The 13,970-nt window shown below is 41.4% G+C and overlaps 1 protein-coding gene across 6 annotated transcripts in view; it reads right to left on the bottom strand.

Moving 5' to 3' along the window:
• Positions 1-13,970, bottom strand: part of LOC115105790 (protocadherin alpha-C2-like) — a 64,346-nt gene that overhangs the window by 40,710 nt on the left and 9,666 nt on the right. Inside the window, exon 1 of one of the 6 annotated variants that reach the window (XM_065007439.1) lies at positions 11,365-13,853. The exons of 3 other annotated variants lie outside the window; for them this stretch is intronic. In XM_065007439.1, the coding sequence (XP_064863511.1) occupies positions 11,365-13,737 (2,373 nt within the window). In that variant the 5' untranslated portion in view covers positions 13,738-13,853. Of the gene's footprint in view, positions 1-1,787; positions 4,303-8,331; positions 10,829-11,364; positions 13,854-13,970 lie in introns of those variants that run through there. 2 more of the 6 variants (XM_065007441.1, XM_065007437.1) reach the window with 2 other exon arrangements.

Raw genomic sequence — 13,970 nt, 5'->3', positions numbered from 1 at the left:
TATGTGTCGGGGGGCTATAGTCAGTCTGTTATATCTGGAGTATTTCTCCTGTCTTATCCGGTGTCCTGTGTGAATTTAACTATGCTCCCTCTAATTATTTCTCTCTCTTTCTCTTTCTCATTCTCTCTCTCTTTCGCTCTCTCTTCTCTTGGAGGACCTGAGCCCTAGGACCATGCATCAGGACTACCTGGCCAGATGACTCCTTGCTGTCCCCAGTCCTGGTCATGCTGCTGCTCCAGTTCAACTGTTCTGCCTGCGGCTATGGAAGCCTGACCTGTTCACTGGAAATACTACCTTGTCCCGGACCTGCTGTTTTGGACTCTCTCTCTACCACACCTGCTGTCTTTAACTCTGAATGATCGGCTATGAAAAGCCAACTGACATTTACTCCTGAGGTGCTGTCCTGTTGCACCCTCGACAACCACTGTGATTATCATTATCTGACCCTGCTGGTCATCTATGAATGTTTGAACATCTTGGCCATGTTCTGTTATAATCTCCACCTGGCACAGCCAGAAGAGGACTGGCCACCCCTCAGAGCCTGGTTCCTTTCTAGGTTTCATCCTAGGTTCCGGGCTTTCTAGGGAGTTTTTCCTAGCCCCTGTGCTTCTAAATCTGCATTGCTTGCTGTTTGCTGTTTGCGGTTTCTGTACAGCACTTTCTGACATAGGCTTATGTAAAAAGGGCTTTATAAATACATTTGATTGATTGATTGATGTTTTGCTGTAGCTTGGTGGTGCTAAAATAGACCTATAGAATACCTCAGAACTGATGCTGCTATCCACACCGGTGGTGCTGAAATAGGCCTACACTATACATCAGTGATTATGCTACTGTCCACAAAGGTATAAGCACTTTGTAACATCTGCCGATGTAAAGCTTTATAAATACATTTGATTTCATTTCATTTGGAGAACTCCCTTCACCTAGGTCTAAATTGAAATGAAAAAACTAAAACCGCAGACACTAGGCCCTCCATGGAATGAGTTTGACAGCCCTGCTATTGACAGCCCTACTATCACCATGTATGACGAAGCAGCAGTAGCTGTTATGTGAAATCTGAATCACTTCACAATCGACGACAATTTATAGGCTTACATTTACATGCACACTAATCATTTGATAGTAAACGGATTGTGCCAATAGGCAGATTATGCAATAGTCATGTAAACACGTTACTCTGTTTATCGTAATCAGCATAAGGTCAAAATAGAAGTAAGCATACGCCGATTAAAACATCTGGTTTTCTAAGCAATCTTTCGAATTATTAGGACATGTAAACACCTTTATCCGCCTTCCAGCTGTGTGTTTGATCTGCGCATGTGCTAGCACCAGCGGAGCGAGCCTCCCTCTTTATCGCGAGTGAAGTGAGTTTGGAACAACTGAATGTACGCATCTTAGAAGTTGTTTTTTTCCACATACAAACATTATGTCGAACTTCGAATTAAATATGTTTCCCAAAAATAACATGGTCGATGTGGTAGAACGTATATTTTCATTGGGGATTTTCTGCATTCATCAGAGTGCCATCAGGTAGCCTGATTGTAAAGATTATTAGGGAAATTGTACTTCTTGCAAAGAATGTAAAAGTTTTAATCGAACTATTATATTAATCTGACTATCCACAATAATCGTACTATTGTGTGCATGTAACCGTACTCAAAGTAACTGTCAATAATCATCCAACAACATTTTTATAAAAAACAAATCCATAAGCAGTGAATGAATTAAATAGACCCTCATTCTAACAGATCCAGTACTTATTGTGAATAGTGAAAAAGGCTTACCTTCTCACTACTAGGAAGCGTTCGTGTCCGTTGAAAAGTATCCCCGCCATTAATGCTGATCAGCTCCCCATCAGCAGATGAAAACGGAGTGGGGAAAACTACTACGTCACTCTTCAGTGTGTCAGAGCTGAAACATACGTCATACTGCTGAGTAGATTTGGAGTAAGACCAGCTCCCGTCGGGGTGGGTGGTGATCATGGGGGCGCTGTACCTGCTGAAACTGCTGTCTGTCCTGTGACATTTCACAACTATTAAACTGATGAGGCTCAGTAGAAATATCACTGATACTGACACAATGGCGACGAGCAGATACAGATTTAAATCTGAGAAACTCTCCTCCTTTACAGGCAGCTGTCTGAAAGTTGTCTGCGTGTCATCTGTACTTTCAACGACCATAACATCAATAGACACAGTCGCAGACAGGGAAGGTTCTCCATTATCAGACACCAGAATGACCAACGGGTGAGTTTTTAGGTCATTGTCACTCATGCGTCTCTTAGTCCGTATTTCTCCGTTGTTGGTTCCTATTCTGAATAGATTGGTCCCCTTTGGTTCAGAGATGTGATAAGAAAGCAGCGCATTATAACCAGAGTCGGCGTCTACAGCCCTGATCTTGGCCACAAAGTATCCCGCTTCAGCAGAATAAGGAATGTTCTCAGAATTAACGGAGCCGTGGTCAGAATAGGGCGGGAGAATCACAGGACTGTTGTCATTCTCATCAAGGATAAAAACGTTGACAGTGACGTTGCTGTTTAGTGGAGGAACACCAGAATCTGTGGCCTGAACTTGGAACTGGAACGTTTTCACTTCTTCGTAGTTAAATGACTGTAAGCTGAATATTTCACCAGTTAGAGAATTTAAGTTTAGAAATGTTGACAAACGGGCGTATGTTTTGTTTTTTGATAGTGTATACGTCAATTGAGAGTTTTCATTGATATCCGGGTCATTCGCTGTCACGCTGCCAACACGAACCCCCACTGGACTGTTCTCCTCTATATAAAAGTTCAATATGGGCTCCGGAAAGAGTGGGGCGTTGTCATTGACATCAGAAATGTGTACAGTAATAACACTGGTACTGGAGAGAGGTGGGGTCCCTTCATCAATGGCTTTAATAGTTACGTTATGAAGAGAGGCACTCTTTCTGTCTAGGGGCCCGTCTACCACCAAAGAATAATAGTTCTTATAGGACGACTGTAATTTAAAAGGAAAATCTCCTATAACAAATGCTTTGATGAGCCCATTTTTACTCCCATCTTTGTCTCCAATTCTCAATGAAGCCACTGCTGTTCCTTTCTCGGCATCTTCTTTGACTGCAATGGTCAGTGATGTTATTTCTATCTCGGGTGTATTATCATTGATATCAAGTATTTCAATTAGGACTTTTGAATGGGCACTCCTTTGTGGATTACCCTTGTCTTTTGCTTGTACACGAATTTCAAACGCAGGGTTCTCCTCGTGATCTAACCTTCCTTTAATGGTTATTTCACCTGTGTGCTGATTGACTGCAAACAGCCTATGAAGATCCATTTCTCTGTTACTAATGAAGGAGTATTCAATCTCACCGTTTGCAGCTTCGTCTATGTCTGTTGCGTTTATGATTAGAACTAAAGTTCCAATGGCAACATTTTCTAAGACTTGGACTTTATACAGAGATTTTGTGAAAATCGGGCTGTTGTCGTTCACATCTATCACATTAATTATTATCTCTAAAGTCCCGGATCGTGGAGGTTTCCCTCCATCAACAGCAATCAGTATCAGCTTAATTACAGCTTGTTTCTCTCGGTCTAAAGCTTTCTGCAGCACTAACTCAGCAGTCACACTATGCTGATCGCTCTGTACATCCAGAGAAAAGTATTCATTCGGGCTCAGGTTGTAGGTTTTTATCGATTTACTGCCAACGTCCGCATCACCGGCACGTGGTAATGGAAATCTTTCACCTGGAGAGGCATATTCGGTCATATTGATAACGTGAATGCGCTCTTGAAATGATGGCGCGTTGTCATTTATGTCCAAAATGTTTACTTCAATCCGATGGATTCGCATGGGATGGTTCATGATAGCTTCTACATCTATGGAGCATGTTATGGAGTTGGGGCAGATGGCATCTCTGTCAATTATCTCACTGACAAAAAGAACGCCAGTCTTCACGTCGATATCAAAATACCTCCGTTTGGATCCGGTTACTATCTGAATCTCTCTAGATTCTAGTTCCCTCACGTTAAGATTTAGGTCTTTGGCGATATTTCCAACAAATGTTCCTTTATCCACCTCCTCTGAGACTGAATACACGAACTGTCCGGAACACAATCCCCACGAACAAAGCAGCAGAAGACATTGTATCCCAACACGTCTTCTGTGGTCACACAGGCCCATGGCTGTACAATTAAACGCTTATCAAAAATATACTAAAAGGGAAAAATGAAAATAATACAAGCTCTGCTAATCCGTGTTTATACAACCCAAGTAATCCAGGACGCACAAGCATTTTTCTCTCATCCCAAAACACACGACTGGTTTCAACTCCATTCCTTTTTTAGTATTCACAAGAATAGTCCAGTATTATTCCTCCTAGAAATAATGTTCATGGTCAACAGCGACATCCTGTGTTTGTTGTATATACACAGCACAAATACTATTGACATAGTTGTTTATTTAAAAACAAAAAACTTTATTTAACTAGGCAAGTCAGTTAATAACAAATTCTTATTTTCAATGACAGCCTAGGAACAGTAGGTTAACTGCCTTGTTCAGGGGCAGAACAGCAGTGGGGATTTGATATTGCAACCGTTCGGTTACTAGTTCAACTCTCTAACCACTAGGATACCTGCCGCCCCTCCCACCAAAAGAACCGCCGTATACTAGTCGAGAGATTATTCTTAACGATACTTTGCAATATAATGAAACGATCATAAATAAGTTAGGCCTACAGAAGAATAGGGTGGTCCGTGGATAGTGATGGGCCTTTCCGGTAGTGCAGAACCCCCCCCCCCCCTTGGTGCAGCGCCCCAATGATCACCACACACCCTGATGCGTTTACATACAGTACATCTCGAGTGCATTCCCGTCTCACCAAACTTGCTTGACTGTGCCTTCAGCAGTGGAAGTGCAGGAAGGAAGGAGGAACCTAATCAACACAATATAATCACGGTTTACAGCAACACCAAGTGTTTTTACTGTGTTTATTTTTTTTAATAATAAATATGTATTATTTTAGTTATTCAAAATATTGCTATCAACAGAATTGCAGAAATGGAAGCAGATTGATTTGTTTGGTTTGCTAAGCTAGCTAGCTAACTAGCTATAGCTGTGTACTGTTTGCATTCAAAAGATTCATTCAGCACCACCCACTTCTAGTTTCCCCCACCCAAAGTGAGAGGACTGCAGTATGCATATGTCACCACATATGGCAGAAGGTGACGTTACAATGGACTGATGTGTGGGTGAGCTTTACGCAGAAGAAGCATCTCCCAAGAGGGTGCTACACATCGATAGTGGAGGAGTCAACCAGTGACTACAGAGGGCTGGGGACTGAGAACAACATCAAGACCGGCTAGCCAACTTCAGCTCCACCACCACCATCATTAAACCTGTCATGAAGGCAAAGGGTGGATCATTTGAAGAATCTAAAACAAAATATACATTTTGATTTGTTTAACACTTTTTTGGTTACTACATGATACCATAAGTGTTATTTCAAATATGCGATGCCTTCCCTATTATTCTACAATGTAGAGCATAGTAAAAATAAACAATAGCCCTGGAATGATTAGCTGTGTCCAAACTTTTGACTGGTACTGTATATATATATATATACAGTTGAAGTCGGAAGTATACATACACTTAGGTTGAAGTCATTAAAACTCGTTTTTCAACCACTCCACAAATTTCTTGTTAACAAGCTATAATTTTGGAAAGTCGGTTAGGACATGTATTTTGTGCATGACACAAGTCATTTTCCCAACAATTGTTTACAGACAGATTATTTCACTTATAATTCACTGTATCATAATTCCAGTGGGTCAGAAGTTTACATAAACTAAGTTGACTGTGCCTTTAAACAGCTTGGAAAATTCCCGAAAATGATGCCATGGCTTTAGAAGCTTCTGATAGGCTAATTGACATCATTTGAGTCAATTGGAGGTGGATGTATTTGGATTGGATTGGATGTATTTCAAGGCGTACCTTCAAACTCAGTGCCTCTTTGCTTGACATCATGGGAAAATCCAAATATATCATCCAAGACCTCAGCAAACAAATTGTAGACCTCCACAAGTTCGGTTTTACCTTGGAAGCAATTTCCAAATACCTGAAGGTACCACGTTCACCTGTACAAACAATAGTACGTAAGTATAAACACCATGGGACCCTGCTGCCGTCATACCAATCAGGAAAGAGACGCGTTCTGTCTCCTAGAGATGGAAGTACTTTGGTACGAAAAGTGCAAATCAATCCCAGAACAACAACAAAGGACCTTGTGAAGATGCTGGAGGAAACAGGTACAAAAGCATCTATATCCACAGTAAAATGAGTCCTATATCGACAAAACCTGAAAAGCCTGACTCAGCAAGGAAGAAGCCACTGCTCCAAAACCGCTATAAAAAAAAGCCAGACTACGGTTTGCAACTGCACATGGGAACAAAGATCGTATTTTTTGGAGAAATGTTCTCTGGTCTGATGAAACAAAAATAGAACTGCTTGGCCATAATGACCATCGTTATGTTTGGAGGAAAAAGGGAAAGGCTTGCAAGCCAAAGAACACCATCCCAACCATGACGCACAGAGGTGGTAGCATCATGTTGTGGGGGTGCTGTGCAGCAGGAGGGACTGGTGCACTTCACAAACTAGATGGCATCATGAGGAAGGAAAATGATGTGGATGTATTGAAACAACATCTCCAGACATCAGTCAGGAAGTTAAAGCTTGGTCGCAAATGGCTCTTCCAAATGGACAATGACCCCAGGCATACTTCCAAAGTTGTGGCAAAATGGCTTAAGGACAAGAAATTCAAGATATTGGTGTGCCCATCACACAGCCCTGACCTCGACCCTATAGAACATTTGTGGGCAGGACAGAAAAAGCGTGTGTGAGCACGTTTGACTCAAATTAAACAATTTAAAGGCAATGCTACCAAATACTAATTGAGTGTTTGTAAACATCTGACCCACTGGGAATGTGATGAAAGAAATAAAAGCTGAAATAAATCATTCTCTCAACTATTATTCTGTCATTTCACATTCTTAAAATAAAGTGGTGACCTAAAACGGAATTTTTTCCTGATTAAATGTCAGGAATTGTGAAAAACGGAGTTTAAATGTATATGGCTAAGGTGTATGTAAACTTCCGATTTCAACTGTAAATAACCAACACAGTCTCACAATCAATTCGTGCATATAGGTACAAAATGCATTTCAGCAAATTTCGTGCATTTTTGTGCGTTTTTTTGGCTTAATTCGTGAGAAAAGACACGAATTTATGTACTTCTTAATTCGTGCGAAAATACACAAATTTAACCAGTAAGCTACACACAAGCCTTTTCAACAACCATATAGACACGATAGTTTATATTTATTTATTTTTCTTAATTACTCGATGTAGGATCAGGCAAAATCCCTTGAGTTGCGCACCTTATGCAGGTTTGGTCCTCGGTTGGTTGCCATGTGTCCATATCGAGTGGTGTGGTCATGATGTCTAGGTCCGCTTGTCAACGGATGTGGAAAGCATAGTGCAACCTAGGAGTTTGGTTTCTAGTTTTGAGTCGGTTGATCCACTTCCATCTCTGACACGTGGAAACCGGAGGGGGGAAGGGAGGGGGTGCACTCCACACATATGCGCGTAGGCCGTCCGTAGGGTGGGGGTTAGGGTTAGGTCCAGTTGGAGTTAGGGTTAGGTATAGTTAGTAGAATGGTTAGGGTTAAGGTTAGGGTAAGGTATAGTCGCGTATATGGTTGTTGCAAAGGCTTGTGTGCCTACTGGTTAAATTCGTGTCTTTTCGCACGAATTAAGTAGCACATAAATTCGTGTATTTTCGAACGAATTGAACCACACAAAAATGCACAAAAACGCACAAAACGCACGAAATCTGCTGAAATACATTTTGTACATATATTTTGTACATATAATTGGATGTGAGGCTGGGCTGAAATAACATAAGGAACGCCTAAAGAAACAAACAAAGAATGTTCAGTTTTACACGAAACAACGAAAAACTACAATATTCTGACAGGTTCATACCTTTATCTGTTAGAGGACAATACGACACAACTTTGCTGCAGTTTTATCTAGAAAAAGTGAGCAAGAATGAGACTGACTAACCAAAGTAGCCACAGGTCGCTGTCCATGGTGTTGAATTAAAAAGCTGCATGCTGCATCAATTTGGAGCAAAATTTTACCCAAACTATACCGTACCCATTAAATTTGTCAAGTTAGAAGGGAACTTCCCCAAGTTTTTCGGGAATTTAAAAAAATGTAATGTGCACATAAGACAATAATGTAAATTTTTAAAAAGCAATTACAAAGCAAAATCCTTAGAAAAAGTTATCCTTACCTTCTCTGTGTTGGAAAGTGTTCGTGTCCTTTGAAAAGTGTCTCCTCCACTAATACTGATCAGCTCACCATCAACAGGTGGAAACTGCGTGGGGAAAACTACTACATCACTCTTCATTGTGTCAGAGCTGAAACACACGTCATACTGCTGAGTAGATTTGGAGTAAGACCAGCTCCCGTCAGGGTGGGTGGTGATCATTGGGGCGCTGCACCTGCTGAAACTGCCGTCTGTCCTGTGGCATTTTACAACTATTAAACTGATGAGGCTCAGTAGAAATGTCACTGATAATAACACAATGGCGACGAGCAGATACAGATTTAAATCTGAGAAACTCTCCTCCTTTACAGGCAGTTGTCTGAAAGTTGTCTGCGTGTCACCTGTACTTTCAACGACCATAACATCAATAGACACAGTCGCAGACAGGGAAGGTTCTCCATTATCAGACACCAGAATGACCAACGGGTGAGTTTTTAGGTCATTGTCACTCATGCGTCTCTTAGTCCGTATTTCTCCGTTGTTGGTTCCTATTCTGAATAGATTGGTCCCCTTTGGTTCAGTGATGTGATAAGAAAGCAGCGCATTATAACCAGAGTCTGCGTCTACAGCCCTGATCTTGGCCACAAAGTATCCCGCTTCAGCAGAATAAGGAATGTTCTCAGAATTAACGGAGCCGTGGTCAGAATAGGGCGGGAGAATCACAGGACTGTTGTCATTCTCATCAAGGATAAAAACGTTGACAGTGACGTTGCTGCTTAGTGGAGGAACACCAGAATCTGTGGCCTGAACTTGAAATTGTAACTTTTTTACTTCTTCATAGTTAAAAGACTGCATGCTATATATCTCACCAGTTAAGGAGTTTATGTTTATCATTGTAGACAAGGGTATTGCATTATTGCCTTCTAAAAATGAATAAGACATCTGAGCATTTTCATTCATATCAGGATCATGCGCAGTCAAGCTGGCAATATGACCTCCCACTGGGCTGTTTTCTTTTACATTCACCATTACGGTCTCTGAAAAGCGAGGCGCATTGTCATTCACATCAGAAATGTGCACACTAATAACTCGAGTGCTGGAGAGAGGTGGGGATCCTTCATCTGTTGCAACAATGGTTACATTGTACATTGAAACAAGTTCTCTGTCTAGTGGCCCATCAACTAATACAGAATAGTAATTATTATATGAGGACTGCAACTTGAAAGGACCAGAACCTGCAATTTTACACTGAACTACTCCATTCTTACCCCCATCTTTGTCACTGACTGTGACTAAGGCAACAGCTGTGCCTGTTTTCACATCCTCGCGAACAGTGTCAATGAGTGACGTCACTGATATTTCTGGAGTGTTATCATTCTCATCAATAACTTCAACTAAGACTTTACAACGTGTACTCCTAGGTGGAATACCCTTGTCTTTTGCTTGGACTCTTAACTCAATTGCAGCATTTTGTTCATGGTCAATCACTCCCTTTACCTCAATCACCCCTGTCTCAGGAACGATAGAGAATAGAGCTTCGTTTTCAGGCCCATATCCAACTAGAGAATATATTACTTCACCATTTACTCCTTCATCTATATCCGAAGCAAGAAGAGAAGTTACTTTTTTTCCTACCGGCGAATTTTCATTCACTTTCACTTTGTAAAGAGGTTTGCTGAAAATTGGATTATTGTCATTTATATCCATAACGTTTACCGCAATCTGTAACGTCCCTGATCGAGGAGGGTTTCCTCCATCAACAGCAGTCAGTGTCAGCTGGATCACAGCCTGTTTCTCTCGGTCTAAAGCTTTCTTTAGCACTAATTCCGCAGACACACTCTGCTCTCCACCGCTCTGTACATCCAGAGAGAAGTGTTCATTTGGACTCAGCTTGTAGCTGTTTACCGAGTTACTACCAACATCTGGATCTTTTGCAATGGGTAAAAGGAATTTGTCTCCCAAAATAGCTATCTCTGTAATATTCATTGTAAGTGTATTACCTGAGAAAAATGGCGCGTTGTCATTTGTATCCAAAATCTCTATCTCGATCCGATAAAGACTATGCGGGTTTTGTGCTAGGGCCTCTAAATTTAAGGCACAAGTCTTGCTCGTCACACATAGGTCTTCTCGGTCGATTCTCTCAATCACAAACAGAGCACCAGTCTTAACATTCACATCAAAATACTTCTGGTTAGATCCGGCTACAATCTGAAACATACGAGACTCCAATTCCTGAACATTGAGATTGAGGTCCTTGGCTATATTCCCAACAACGGTTCCCTTGTTCACCTCCTCTGAGACAGAATAGACAATCTGACCGGATGATAAATTCCAGAAACAAAGAAGAAGCAGAATTCGAATAAAAATACATGCATGGAGAAAGAGGCCCATCGTTATCCACGGTTCAGTTGTTTGTGCCAAACATCGATAAGTAGATTCTGAAACTAGTGTTATCTACCATAAAAACATTAGACATAAAACGCCCAAAACGCAGTGAGAATGCTTTCTTGTATAAAACACAAACAGAGTGCGATGTATCCTGGACCTGTACAAATCCCTCCCAGCTCATGACAAGCCATAGAGGGAGGGGCACCAGACTGAGGAACAACCTTCATATCCATGGTCTGCAGCGACACGGTGTGACATTAACGAGTGTTTTTAAAAACCACCAGCGACCCAGTTATGTCGCTGTCCACCCCAGTGGTGCTGAAGTCAAAAGAAAAGTGCTTCTTAACGAGCTGTCTTTTTTTTACCTACAATTAACCATAACATTTACACCACATGAACCCCAAATTATGAAAATATTGTTTGAACAAAGTGATTAATATCCAGAAGGCAGAAAAGTTAAACAAGGTAGGCCTAACTCTATTCTACAACATAAGGTACCCCTACATTACCTTGTCAAAAGGCACATTGAACGAAACAACAACATGCTGAGACATGAGGATTTCCTGATCAAAACTAATGATATAAAACAAGAGACATATTATCGACATACAAATAGCATTTTGGTCAATAGATGGTGCATAGTATGCTTTTACAATGAAGGGTAATTACCTTCTCACTACTGGGAAGCGTTCGTGTCCGTTGAAAAGTGTCTCCTCCATTGATACTGATCAGCTCACCATCAGCAGGTGGAAACGGAGTGGGGAAAACTACTACGTCACTCTTCAGTGTGTCAGAACTAAAACAAACGTCATACTGCTGAGTAGATTTGGAGTAAGACCAGCTCCCGTCAGGGTGGGTGGTGATCATGGGGGCGCTGTACCTGCTGAAACTGCTGTCTGTCCTGTGGCATTTTACAACTATTAAACTGATGAGGCTCAGTAGAAATATCACTGATACTGACACAATGGCGACGAGCAGATACAGATTTAAATCTGAGAAACTCTCCTCCTTTACAGGCAGTTGTCTGAAAGTTGTCTGCGTGTCACCTGTACTTTCAACGACCACAACATCAATAGACACAGTCGCAGACAGGGAAGGTTCTCCATTATCAGACACCAGAATGACCAACGGGTGAGATTTTAAGTCATTGTCACTCATGCGTCTCTTAGTCCGTATTTCTCCGTTGTTGGTTCCTATTCTGAATAGATTGGTCCCCTTTGGTTCAGAGATGTAATAAGAAAGCAGCGCATTATAACCAGAGTCGGCGTCTACAGCCCTGATCTTGGCCACAAAGTATCCCGCTTCAGCAGAATAAGGAATGTTCTCAGAATTAACGGAGCCGTGGTCAGAATAGGGCGGGAGAATCACAGGACTGTTGTCATTCTCATCAATGATAAAAACGTTGACAGTGACGTTGCTGCTTAGTGGAGGAACACCAGAATCTGTGGCCTGAACTTGGAACTCGAACTTTTTCACCTCCTCGTAGTTCAATGACTGTAGGCTGAATAATTCACCAGTTAAAGAGTTTATATTCATCATTGTAGACAAGGGTATTCCATTATTGCCTTCTGAAAATGAATAAGACATATGTGCATTTTCATTCATATCAGGATCATGCGCAGTCAAGCTGGCAACAAGCCCTCCAACGGGACTATTCTCCTTCAAATAGACATTCATTATTGGTCCTGAAAAGCGAGGCGCGTTGTCATTCACATCAGCAACATACACAATAATGACACTGGTACTGGAGAGAGGTGGGATGCCTTCATCTGTAGCTGTAACGGTCACATTGTACTGGGAACCACTCTCTCTATCTAGAGATCCATCTACTACTAATGAGTAATAGTTTTTATAGGAGGATTGCAATTTGAATGGAACAGAGCCTACTATTTGACAGTGTACTTTTCCATTTACACCCCTGTCTTTATCAGACACTGTTATTAGACCAACAGCTGTATTTGATTTTGCATCTTCTCTGACTTCATTCATCATTGAAGTTATTGTTATCTCTGGAGCATTGTCATTGACATCTATCACTTCAACTAAGACTTTACAGTGCGTTGTGCGAGGACTAGAACTCCTGTCTTTGGCCTGTACGTGCAGCTCAAACGCAACATTCTCTTCGTGATCGATCACTTCTTTTACTGTAATTTCACCAGTAGCTGGATTTATTTGAAAAAACTCCAATGCTTTCTGATTGCCGTGATGAATCAAATGAAAAAATATTTCCCCATTTACTCCTGAGTCCAAATCGGTTGCGTTCAGTTTTATTATAGGTGTGCCTATAGGTACGTTCTCCGACACACGTACTTTGTACATTGGTTTGCTGAAGACTGGGCTATTATCGTTCACATCTATCACATTCACTATTATCTGAAGAGTCCCAGATTTAGCAGGTTTCCCTCCATCAAGAGCAGTCAATAGGAGCCGGATCACAGCTTGTTTCTCTCGATCTAAAGCTTTATGTAACACTACCTCGGCAGACACACTCTGCTCTCCACCGCTCTGTACATCCAGAAGGAAGTGTTCATTTGGGCTCAGCTTGTAGGTTTTCACTGAATTACTGCCGATATCAGCATCATTAGCCCTTGGTAGAGGATATCTTTCACCTGGAGAGGTTGATTCTGTTATATTCAATGTATGATCACTAATATGAAATGAAGGTGCGTTGTCATTTATATCTAATACTTGGATCTCTAAACGATACATGTTGAGAGGGTTCTGTGCAATGGCCTCCAAGTTTAGAGAGCATTTTTGACTGGTCATGCAGAGTTCCTCTCGGTCGAATATTTCCTTCACAAACAAAGAACCGGTCTTTAAATTCACATCAAAATACTTGTTGTGAGATCCGGATACAATCTGAAACATACGAGACTCCAGTTCTTGAACATTGAGATTGAGGTCCTTGGCTATATTCCCAACAACGGTTCCCTTGTTCACCTCCTCTGAGACAGAATAGACAATCTGACCGGAAGATAAATCCCAGAAACAAAGAAGCAGCAGAATCTGAATCCAAATACATCCATTGACGGAGAGGCCCATTGTTATCCACTGTTCATATGCAATTTCCAGTAATCATTAATAAGGAAATCACGAAAAGGCATGTATAAGCTAACGAGATCAACTCCTCTACCCCATGCCAAACACTCCTTCACGAATACAAGCCATGATGTTATGACAAAGCCCTTCCTGCAATGAATGCCAGACACCGCACAAAGACTTCAAGAAAAAAAAAGTTATTTTTTTCCCTTGGTCTACAGCGACACTTAGTGCTT

Source organism: Oncorhynchus nerka, linkage group LG22, assembly GCF_034236695.1.
Source record: "Oncorhynchus nerka isolate Pitt River linkage group LG22, Oner_Uvic_2.0, whole genome shotgun sequence".
NCBI lineage: Eukaryota > Metazoa > Chordata > Actinopteri > Salmoniformes > Salmonidae > Oncorhynchus > Oncorhynchus nerka.
This window is presented reverse-complemented; position numbering and strand designations above follow the sequence as displayed.